Source organism: Labeo rohita, chromosome 1 (genome assembly GCF_022985175.1).
Source record: "Labeo rohita strain BAU-BD-2019 chromosome 1, IGBB_LRoh.1.0, whole genome shotgun sequence".
Taxonomy (NCBI): domain Eukaryota; kingdom Metazoa; phylum Chordata; class Actinopteri; order Cypriniformes; family Cyprinidae; genus Labeo; species Labeo rohita.
Genome location: NC_066869.1, coordinates 41,445,665 through 41,458,489, shown reverse-complemented (window position 1 = coordinate 41,458,489; position 12,825 = coordinate 41,445,665). Strand labels below are relative to the sequence as shown.

General features: G+C 32.8%; 1 protein-coding gene across 1 annotated transcript in view; it reads right to left on the bottom strand.

Moving 5' to 3' along the window:
* The window catches only part of sdk1b (sidekick cell adhesion molecule 1b), a 259,703-nt gene that overhangs the window by 114,900 nt on the left and 131,978 nt on the right, over positions 1 to 12,825 (bottom strand). Inside the window, exons 7-8 of the mRNA XM_051116461.1 lie at positions 10,024 to 10,050; positions 735 to 846 (exon numbers count right to left, since the gene is read on the bottom strand). Of these exons, the coding sequence (XP_050972418.1) occupies positions 735 to 846; positions 10,024 to 10,050 (139 nt within the window). The remainder of the gene's footprint in view (positions 1 to 734; positions 847 to 10,023; positions 10,051 to 12,825) is intronic.

The following is a 12,825-nucleotide window of genomic DNA, read 5'->3' as shown; positions in this document are numbered from 1 at the left end:
GGGTGATTTATCCCTTTAATGTTTAAAGTCAACCTCTGAGGGTTTTTAATATTTTATTAATAACATGCAATAATATCATGCAATAATATTTCACAATAATACTGTTTTTACCATATTTCTGTAATAAAAAAAAGAACAAATCTTACCAACCCCAAATTTTTAAATGTTAGTGTATAAGCTGTATTCTATAAATGTTGACAAAATTCACTATTAGCAAATATACACATTTAAAATTGACAGTCTTATGCAGGAAAACAAATTAAAAAAATGATGACTCTGCACTACACAATTTTTTTGTCCAATCAAACACTCTCTAGAATAACAACCACCTTAAACATCTAGTATGTGGCAAATCTAGATGATGACTGACGTAGGCTAAAGTCTTTTGGCTAATTAAAAAAGATGAGTTCTTTAACAGAAAATCTGTCAACACAGGCAAGAAAACTGCAGTGGTTTTAAAATAAAATGCTCAGCCAGATTTACAGTATATGCATCTACATACCTTTTTTTTTGACAAAACTGAAAAGAAGAATCTGGTTTAATTAACCTGAAACAAGTGCATAACTCAAAGTTTTACAGCAAAAAAAAAAAAAAAAAAAGAAATGACAGATATAATTACAATTCTAATGACATCACCAATGTAATGGATAATAAAAACAACATATTGATGACAAACATCTGTGAATTTTTACAGGAACTCTGTCAGTGAATCACTGCCGTCGAGGGCAACCCACCTTGCATTAGCGATGCACTCCAGAGTCGCCTCACTCGCCCCGGCAACCACTGATGTGTTCTTAGGTGCAATCACTATCACCGGGGCAACCAATTCAGCCGGGGCAATAACGTCTGAGATGGAGAAAGGGAATAGAATGGTAAAAAAAAGAGAGACGGCTGATTATTGGCACAATCAATCAGGTTAATAGACTGAGCATCATGGGGGAGATAAGGTTTTGTGATGAGAGGCTACGTTTTTTCTTTCTTCTTTTTATCCTGTCTCCGAATCATTTCGTTCTCTGAAAAATAATACATGCAGAAAGAAGTCAAATGACTATCTGTGGTTGACAGATGATAGAGGAGGGAAAGAAAGAGCGGGAGATGGGGAAAGATAGGTGAGTGGCGAAAATGACATGTGATTGCATCTTTAAAGGAATAGTTCACGCAAAAATGAAAATTATGTCATTTACTCATCCTCATGTCATTCCGCGCAATTACAACGAATGGGGAATGGAGCTTTCAACTGCAAAAAAGATGCAAAAGCAACATAAAAATATCATGAGAGTTGCACATGACTTCTGCAATGTATAAAATAATTTTATTTGACTCATGCGTTATATTCCTTGGCATATTCATTGGAGAGCTAGTGATGTCTGATTCATAAATGAATCATTCTTGAATCGATTCTTTCAGTGAGTTCAACTTACTGACTCAATATTCGGTCACACTGATTCTTGCATTTATTCCTATGATGTCAAAGCTGCATTAATTTGATAAAATTCATAATTTTACACTGCAAAAAGTTTCTACCAGTTTCATCTTAAAAACTTACGTTTAGCAGCTGCCTTAAAATAAAAAAAAAAATTATATGTTATTTCAACTCATAAGTTAAATCAACTAAAAAGTACAAGTCATTTAAACTTATTTTACTGTAGTGAGTTGAAATGACTGGTACTTTTAAGTTGATTTAACTTGAAATATTAAGGCAGCTGCTGAACTTAAGTTTTTAAGTTGAAACTGGAGAAAATTTTTACAGTGTACAAAAGATTTTTATTTCAAACAAATGCCTTTCAAACTTTCTATATTTATCAGAGATTCCTGAAAAAAAAAGTGGTTTCTACAAAAATATAAATCAAGCTAGCAACATGTTGAAACATTCAAAATCATTCTAAAAATTTGCTAATACATGTTAGGAAAATGTTAAAATGGTAATAGCATGATAAAAGCAAAAATAGCAAAATGCTAAACCGTGCTAGCAACATGGTAAATCATGGTAGCGACTTACTAAAACATGCTGGCATTGTGATAAAACATGTTAAAAAGCTTGCTAAAACATACTGGCAACTTGCTAAAACATGCTAGAAACATTCTAGTAATGTGCTAAAATGTTAAACCCTGCTAAGTTGGTTGACTGGTTTTTAGCTGGTCATTCAGCCTGGCCTTAGCTGGTCATAGCTGGTCAGAAGGCTGGTTTTAGTGGGGTTCTGGACACTTCCTTAGCTCGTCAGGCTAGGAGACCAGCTGGAACAACCAGCTAAAACCAGCTCGACAAGGCTAGCCAGGCTAGGAGATAAACCAAAACCAGCTACTTCCAGCTTAAACCAGCTAAGACCAGCCAACCACCTTAGGCTGGTTTTAGCTGTTTTTCCAGCAGTGAAATGTTTCATTAACAGATGCTAAAACATGCTCAATCGTGGTTGAACCATAATTGTATATAATAGAACCAGTGAAGTCTGATTCATGAATGAATCATTCATTCTTTTGAGTCAGATCTTTTCACTGAATTAGTTCACTGTAAACAAACAAACAAATAAACAAAAAACACAATTTGTTGAGTCAACTTAATATCCTGCTGACTTAAATTTTCAGGCAACGCAAACAAGTTGAGTCAACTTGAAATGTTTTGCTGTACCTAAGTGACAATATTTGAGTTGACTAAACAAATCATTTGGTTTGCTAAACTTAAAAACTAGACTTGTTACCCAGCTGACTTCAAATTTTAAGTTGCATCAACTCAAATATCTAAGTTGTCACTTAGTGACAACTTAACATTTCAAGTTGACTAAACTTTTTATTAAGTTGACTGAACTTAAAATTTTAAGGCGGCCAGGTAACAAATTGTTTTAAGTGGACTCAAACAATTGCTTTTTACAGTGTTTGTCCAGTTCACCAAACTAGGCTGAATTCATGCACAAATCAGTTCTTGAATTCAAAACATTGATTCAGTGATTCGGTTGCACTGATTCTTGCATTAACAACTAAATGGAGGAGAAAATTATTTATGAAGTATGAACAACAACATTTTGGTCTTTTTGATCTGTTTTTCACTCACAATACTTGGAATATAACATATGAGTCAAAGAGTTGTAATTACTAGTATAACTATTACCATTACACTTTCATGATAGTTTAATGGTACACTAAGGAAAAAATGGTGTAGAAACCATTTTCACTTAGAAATTGCCAGTAAATTTTTACAAACAATTACAAAGAAACTCCAAGTAACACACTGTATTAAGTAAAATTTAGAATAGTATTTACAACTTCTATTTTTTTTTTTTTTTTTACAGTGTACTTTTGTATCCTTTTAAATGTTTGAAAACTCCATTTGTTATATTATGCTCTTTAAATGCCATAAAATAAAAGGCAGAACGGGTAAATAATGACAGAATTTCCTTTTATGAAAATGACTCCTTTAAGAATCAGAGAGAATGGCGAGAACCTCAGATGAAAACCAGCCTTCCATGATAGATAAACTGGCACACAGATGCAAACACACACACAAGCTTTGATCTGATCTTTGATCAGTGACTGGAAAGGTGTAATGCATTCTCACATTCTCCCAACGCAGAAGTGATAGATGCTCGAACTTTTGTAATCTCAGTAGGAATGTATGTAATTTATGCATTCATCGCGCTGTATCTCATCATTCAAAAAGATGACAAACAAAGCACAAAAATCCTAGCAGAAAACGGCGAGTGAAAATGAAATACAGAAGAATGGAGCGAGCGAACAGAATTGGACAGGAAAAGTCAATAAGAAGAGGAACAAGATATATAGTAGTGTTATTTCTGAAAGTCTAAAAACGAAGCACTATTTGAGAATAGTAGTTGTGTGTTGACTCTAAATGTAGCCAGTATGTGTTAAACAGTGGCACCTTAGGTTTGGATCTTATTACCCAGCATGAAACCTGATTTGCATAGACTGGCACATTTTAAATTTGTCTCTAGTACCAACTACACTAAGCAAACTTGGATGCATCTGGTGCTAAACAGTTTCCAGATTTGAACTACTGATGTATGCAGAATATAAATACTTAGCATGATTTACACATCCTATGCTGTTCCAGAACAACAACAATTCTTTCAACCAATTCTTTTCATGTTATGGTTGATGTTTGATAAATGAGTGACATTAAAATTGTATTTTGTCTAAATAAATAAAAATAAAACACTTAAATCTGCTTTTAAATGCCACAGAATTTATTTAGGCATCACAGGCTTCAAAAAGATTGCATTCATTTATTTATTTTTCTTTATTTATTTTAATAAATAACTATTTAAATGAATCCATAAATTTGGTTTTACTATAATAAACCTTTTTTTTTACTAAACCATGGTTAATTTTCGTAAGGGAAAACATCCTGGCAATGAGAAAGACATGGTAAAATGACGGCTATTTGGTTAGTAAAAATGTTAAAATGTTAGTAAAACATGTTAGCAATGTTTTAAATCATGCTAAAACATACCAGTAATGTGTTAAAATGCTTTGTTAAAACATACTAGAAACTTGCTGAATGCTAGAAACATGATAAATCAGGTTAGAAACATGTTAAAACATAGTATAAACATGCTAAATCATGTTAAAAATGTGCAAATACATGTTAGGAACATATTAAAATGTGAGCTGCATGATAAAACATGCTAACAAAATGTTAACATGCTAAATCAGGCTAGCAACATGTTAAAATATGGTCAAAACACGCTAAATGTGCTTATACATGTTAGCAACATGTTAAAATGTTAGTAGAACGATACAGCATGCTAGCAAAAGGTTAAACCATGCTAGTAACTTACTAAAACATGCTATCAATGTGATAAAAAATGCTTGCTAAAATACACTGGCAACTTGCTAAAACTTGCTTGGAACATGCTAAATTATACTAGCAGTAAGCTAAAACATGTTAGCAACTTACTAAGACATGTAGCAATGGGTTAAATCATGTTAGAAACATGCTAGAACTGTGCTAAAATGCTTTGTTTAAACATAGCAACTTGCTGAATGTTAGAAACATGATAAATCAGACTAGAAACATGTTGAAACATAGTAGAAACATGCTAAATCATGCTACAAATGTGCTAATACATGTTAGCAACATGTCAAAATGTTAGCTGCATGATAAAACATGCTAACAAAATGTTAAATGCAAAAAAAATTGTTAAAACATACTAGTAACCTGCTGTAACTTGCTATCAACATGCTAAATCAGGCTAGCAACATGTTAATATATGGTCGAAACATGCTAAATGTGCTAAAACATGTAGCAACATGTTAAAATGTTAGTAGCATGATAAAACATGCTAGCAAAAGGTTAAACCATGCTAGCAACTTATTAAAACATGCTAGCAATGTGATAAAACATGTTAAAATGTTTGCTAAAACATACTGACAGCTTGCTAAAACATGTTTGCAACATGCTAAATCATACTAGCAGTAAGAAATAACACGTTAGCAACTTACTAAAACATGGCAACAATTGTTAAATACATGATAAATCAGGCTAGAAACATGTTAAACATGGTAGAAACATGCTACATCATGCTAAAAATGTGCTAATATATATACATGCTAGCAACTTACTAAAAAATGGCAACAATTGTTAAATCACGTAAGCAATGTGTTACAATGTTAAAATATTTTAAAACATGCTAACAACATGTTGAAATGTAGCAATGTGCAAATTATGTTAGAAACATGCTAGAACTGTGCTAAAATGCTTTGTTAAAACATACTAGCAACTTGCTGAATGCTAGAAACATGATAAATCAGGCTAGAAACATGTTAAAACATAGTAGAAACATGTTAAATGTTGTGCTAAAAATGTGCTAATACATGTTAGGAACATGTTAAAATGTTAGGTGCATGATATAGCATGCTAACAAAATGTTAAATGTAAAATGTTTTGTTAAAACATACTAGCAACCTGCTGAAACCTGCTAGAAACATGCTAAATCAGGCTAGCAACATGTTAAAACAGTGGAATCATGCTAAATGTGCTAATATGCTGACAAAAGGTTAAACCATGCTAGGAACTTACTAAAACATGCTAGCAATGTGATAAAACATTTTAAAATGCTTGCTAAAACATGTTTGAAACATGTTAAATCATACTAGCAGCAAGCTAAAACACACTAGCAACTTACTAAAACATGGCAACAATTGTTAAATCATGTTAGCAATGTGTTAAAATGTTAAAATATTTTGTTAAAACATGCTAACAACATGTTGAAACGTAGCAATGTGTAAATCATGTTAGAAACATGCTAGAACCGTGCTAAAATGCTTTGTTAAAACATACTAGCAACTTACTGAATGCTAGAAACATGATAAATCATGCTAAAAATGTGCTAATTCATGTTAGGAACATGTTAAAATGTTAGCTGCATGATAAAACATGCTAACAAAATGGTAAATGTAAAATGTTTTGTTAAAATGTACTAGCAACATGCTAAATCAGGCTAGCAACATGTTAAAACATGGTAGAAACATGCTAAATGTGCTAATATGCTGGCAAAAGGTTAAACCATGGTATGAATTAAAACATGCTAGCAATGTGATAAAACATGTTAAAATGCTTGCTAAAACATACTGACAGCTTGCTAAAACATGTTTGAAACATGTTAAATCATACTAGCAGTAAGCTAAAACACGCTAGCAACTTACTAAAACATGGCAACAATTGTAAAATCATGTTAGCAATGTGTTAAAATGTTAAAATGTTTTGTTAAAAAAGCGAACATGTTAAAACGTAGCAATGTGTTAAATCATGTTAGAAACATGCTAGAACCGTGCTAAAATGCTTTGTTAAAACATACTAGCAACTTGCTGAATGCTAGAAACATGATAAATCAGGCTAGAAATGTGCTAATACATGCTAGGAACATGTTAAAATGTTAGCTGCACGATAAAACATGCTAGCACAATGTTAAATATAAAATGTTTTGTTAAAATGTACTACCAAAATGCTAAATCAGGCTAGCAACATGTTAAAACATGGTAGAAACATGCTAAAGGTGCTAAAACATGTTAAAATGCTAGTAGCATGATAAACGATGCTAGCAAAAGATTAAACCATGCTAGCAACTTACTAAAACATGCTAGCAATGTGATAAACATGTTCAAATGCTTGCTAAAACACAGTGACAACTTGCTTGCAACATGCTAAATCAGATTTTCAAGGTTATTTTGCACTTTCAGACAATGCTTTGTCAAGCCAACATCAATGTCATCAATCTGTCATTATCTATCTAGTTATTAATATAAGCTAATATGCATGCATATGAGAAAAAAAACTTCAACCAGCCAGTGCTCTCTGGTTTTAGGGGTTGAAATGGCAGTGATCGATCAATAGGAACATTGTTCCGGAACCAACAAACAACTGTACGTGTCTAAATCAGGCTGTGCGAATTGCAATATCACGCTGAACGGCAAACAATTAACATAAACACATTAAATATGATCCGACAGAAATAAAGAATCCCACTCCAGCTCACATCCCTCACCTCTGCTGACAGAATAATTGTGGGAGTCTATCTATTCTCATATTGTGCTTCGGGAAATGCTGATTATAGCTGCGTGTTATTTTTCAGAGTGAGCTCAGAAGTACAGTAGCCCGAAGAACGCCACAAAATGAAAAGGAGGATTTGCACTAAGGGGAAAAGACAGTGTGTCGCGCTTCTGAGGTAATGTTGCTGTCAGCCGCTTATACAGCCTCATGCACTCAAGTCAGAACGGTGTTTGACATGGTGTTGACACGGCGTTGTCTTCCACGGCTTGCTTTTCATCAGCCGCAGAGATTAGCTGCCTTGAGCATGTCGAGATGCCCGTTAAACGCCGTGGAGCCCAGCTACAGGAACACGAAGAGTCCACACACGAGGATAGGGGTCATTCGGTGAGATCGGATGTAATAATCTTAATCCAGTGTCTGTCTACATGAGTAGTGAGTGAGATTACGACATGTGGAGATATTAAATTTGTCTCTGAGGAGAATCCATTATCTTAAGCCTCTAACAAATCCATCTAAACACACAGTACAAGAGAGATTACACACACACACACACACACACACACATAGAGGAAGACAGCATGGGTGAGAGCAGACAAGAAAGAGGGAGCAAGGAAATTATTTTTTCTCACGACTCTCAGCTGTGATTGGTCAATGTGTGCGCATATTAATCAGCGTGAAACTATATCTCATGCTGTGTGTGTGGGTTGAGCTTTAGGATTTCTCATTGTAAGGCCCCCAGAATCATTTCAAATGATCAGACAAGAACTTGGGTACGTGGGTTATTTTGTAGAACTAATATGCATGCATATATAATGTAATGAATGCAAAATAATTGGAGAAAAATGAAGAAATCCACTCTACATAAAAGATATGTTAAAAGATGGTTATGTTTAGAAAGATATGCATGCATACTGGAAACTGGGTATACATGGAATACTACATACTACTACTACAAAATCATGTGAAAAGACCACATTATAAAATGATAAACATTTCTGATGATAGTATGCTACACTGTACTCATAATATCAGTATGTTAATTTCATTAAAAAAAAAAAATATATATATATATATATATATTTTTTAAATCTCAAGTCTTCATTGTCATAAAAAATATAAAATAATAATAAAATAAAAAAATAAAATAAAAACTTCTGGATTTGCCATTAAGGAAATCAAAGTATTTTAAATATACATGGATTTTGTGACAATTACTTGATTTCATATTAAGTGTAGGCCTGCAACTAACAACTATTTTGCTAATTCATTTATTAGCTGATTATTTATTGGATTAATCAATTAATTAGATAAAAAATCCAAACGTTACTTAAAAAACAAAAATTAAAATTAAGAGAGCCACTATACAAAATATAAACAACAGTAGAGTTATGTTTGGAACGAAAAAAAATGCATATTGCAAACTGGGCATACACTGAACACTACATACTACTACTACTAGTACAAATAAGTGAAAAGAGCACATTATAAATAAAATGAATATATGCTACACTGTACTCATAATATCAGTAAGCTAATTTTATTTTCCAAAAATTATTTAATCGTAACTCTTGGTTGTCATAAAAAAAATAAATAAAATGAAATAAAATAAAGTAAAATAAAATAAACAATTGAAAACAAAACAAAACTTCTGGATCATTTCTAATTTAGGATATGAAAGCATCTTAAAAATACATGGATTTTGTGGCAATTACTTGATTTCATATATTACTTATTAACTGTAGGACTGCAACTAATGATTACTTTGATAATTAATTTGTTGATAATTAATTTGATTAATCGATTGATTTTGTAAAAAAAAAAAAATTCAAACATTACTTGTTTAAAAAAAAAAAACAATCTATCCAAATTGAATTCATTATTCACAAAAATGTTACTCCATATCTTGCCCAATGATGTCATTTAAACAATATGCAAATTGAAGTCTATGAAAACATTTAAAATGAATTAATTCACTAAACTGAAGATAGTAATTGTACTACATTTATGCTCCATTACAAATGTTCTGTTACAGTTACTCCTCTTATAAAATTGCAATTACTTGTGTTACATGTAGAATTCAAAACCTGTACTACTTAATGACAGAATTTTCATTTTTGTGTGAACTATCGTTTTAATGTCTAACAAAAAATATTTTAGCAAAATGTATATTTTTGTGATCTTATTCTGTTGTGCTCTGTTTGTTTGTTTTTTTAGTGAGTTTTAGTACTTGCACTGGCTTACGTTTCTCCTAAAACTAAGACCTATTATTACTTCTCGTCACTGTTCTCCATCTAACCTGTTTAAAATGCTTCCCGCAGCCCATGAATCTGAACATAGCCCGTGTCTCATCTACTGGGCAATCAGAAAGGGAAATGCCAAGAGGACGAATGTTCACTTCATAATTCAAACTCTCAAAGCAGATGATCATCTGATGTCATCAGAGCAAGGAGACAGGAGAAGAAGGGAAGAGAACGAGAGAGAGTGAAGATTACAAGCTTTTAGAGTTCATTAGAGTGTCTTACCAAGGGAACCACGATTCCTCTTGTTTACTGCTCATCGGGTCACAGAGAGCAGAAAAAGAAAAAAAAAAAGAAATCAGAAAAAATCAATCCTCTCACCAAAATACCTCATATATCCTCAAACTTTAAGCCCCCCCCCAAAAAGCTGTTCTTGGCCCCTCTGTCACACCTGCCATGATTTTATCATCCTGCGACATGTAATTATGGGAATTTGCCGACCCTTGACCTGCCCTTAATGGAAAAACCACACTTACTGGCTTCCTATTTTCACTTAAACCGACAAAATGAGGTGCAGACTGTACAAATGAGAGTAAACACACACACACAGATAAACTAAGGAATGCATTTGAATCAGCATCACACAGAGAATGAGTTGTATTTTATACTATCTCAGATACCAAAAAACGTTGTTCTAAAGATTTTTGTCTTTAAATTGAGTCCTGGTGGACTACCGCACCTACGATGCCTGACTCTACATATACGCTTGTTCAGAAGTTTGGTTTCTGTAAGATTTATGTAATTTATTCCTGTGATGATAAACCTCAGCAGTTTTCAGCAACATTACTCCGGTCTTCAGTGTCACATGATCCTTCAGAAATCATTCTGATATGCTGATTTGGTGCTGAAGAAACATTATTTTTATTATCACTGTTGAGAACAGTTGTGCTGCTTAATATTTCTGTTAAATTTGTGATGTATTTTGTCAGGATTTTTTCAAGTTCAGAAGAACAGCACTTACTTAAAATAGTAACAATATAAAAGTCATTACTGTCACTTTTGTCAATTTAATGCATCCTTTTTGAATAAAAATATTCATAAAAATAGAACTAAATAGTACTGACAGCAGGTAGAGTGTATACACAGTTCATATATACAATATACCATAAGAGAGACTTATTCCCAGTGTTGGGGGTAACGCATTACAAGTAACGTGAGTTAAGTAATAATATTACTTTTTTCAAGTAACTAGTAAAGTAACACAGTTACTTTTTCAAATAAGTAACGCCGGTTACTTATTTCACCATTTATTGATTGACAAGTCTCCTATCGGGAAATTGTGAGCAAACATGATGTTACTGTATTCTAGACTAAATGTGAACATGCATTAATTCATCTCATTCACAAAAAACAAATTCAGTATTCCTCAAAATGAATAAAAACTCAGAATATGACGCAACCCTGCAATAATTAAATATGTTAAATAAAACTAATATCCTTTATGTATTTAATCCCATTTGATTAACCAGTGTCTTTGCTGCTGATCTTCGATGATGCAATTCAGCCAACTAATAAGCAATAATTACTTAGATAAACTAACATTTGTGCTTCTTTTTTTTTTTATAGCTGAAGAGTAATCTCCTGCATAAATGTACTTTTCTTTCAGTCTGAGGTGAATTCATTTCACTTTTGGTGTAAAAGGGCTTTTACATTAGAATTGTTTTATATTAAAAACAAAGCAAGCCCTGCCCAGATTTAAAAAGTAACGCAAACGTAGCATAACACATTACTTACCATAAAAAGTAAAGTGATTAGTTACTTTTTCAGGGAGTAATGCAAAATTGTAATGCGTAACTTTCCCCAGCTTATTCCTCAGAAAGTATCTTTATCATTAGCCCTTCATCCTGCAAGTCTATATGCAAGCTACTATTTGGATTTAAGTGCACGTTTCACCCTCTCACTGTCTCTGTTGCTCTGTCTCACACGACAACTTCAGCAACTGCTGTGCTTTAATTGGCTTTACATTAGACGGGTGTCGCAGGAGCAGTCACACTGCCAAAACGCCTGACATTGCCAAAACTCAGGAAACAGCAAGTGAAACAGTACACATTATGAAATAATAAACATTCCAAACTGTGCTACATTGTTGTCACATGACTTCATTACATGCATTTTTAATCTACTTTTGTGTAAAAAAATCTTAAAGGTAAACTCTGGCCTAGTGGTGGCACACATGCTTAGACACAGTATGGGTTTTTCAATCCTGTCCTCTAGAATAAAACAAGTCTCTCGCTCAAGGACACAACAGTAATTAGGAAGGGAATTGAATGATTCTGGTTTTGGTTCTGATTGCAATTAACGATTCTGGTTTTTTAATGATTCTTTTAGCACATCGGAGGCAGGGTTATTATAGCTGAAACTAAAACCAAAAAAAACCCCTTACATTTATTTTACTCAGGCAACATTTCTCATTTTCATTTAGTTTAACTTGATGTACAAATATAACTAAAACTGAAATAAAACGAAAAATAATTTTTTGATGTTCAAAGACTGTTAGAGAAAAATTAATAAAGGGAACCTATTATGCAAAAATCACTTTTATAAGATGTTTTAACACAGTTGTATGGCTGCAGTGTGTGAAAACAACCAGCCTATACTGGTAAAAATCCACCCACTAATTTTTTTATAATAACAGTCTGATTCCAGATTTCTCCCTATGTACACATCAACATAGGGAAAAAGTCCTGCACATTTGTGACCAGTGTTGAGGATGTTACTTTAAAAAAGTAATTAGTTACAGTTACTAGTTACTTCTCACAAATAGTAACTGAGTTAGTAACTGAGTTACATCATTATAATAGTAACTAATTACCAGGGAAGGTAACTATTGTGTTACTTTTTAAAAAATATGTCAAATAACTTGGATGCCCCCGTACACTTAGCATCAGTCAGTCAAGCATTATAATATGACATTATGATAACTTAGCATTAAACTTTAGTAATTTGAACTTTGGAATAAAGTATGAATGCATATTTGTCATATTGACTGAACTTAGGACTGCTGGTGGTGCTTAAGATATTGTTTGG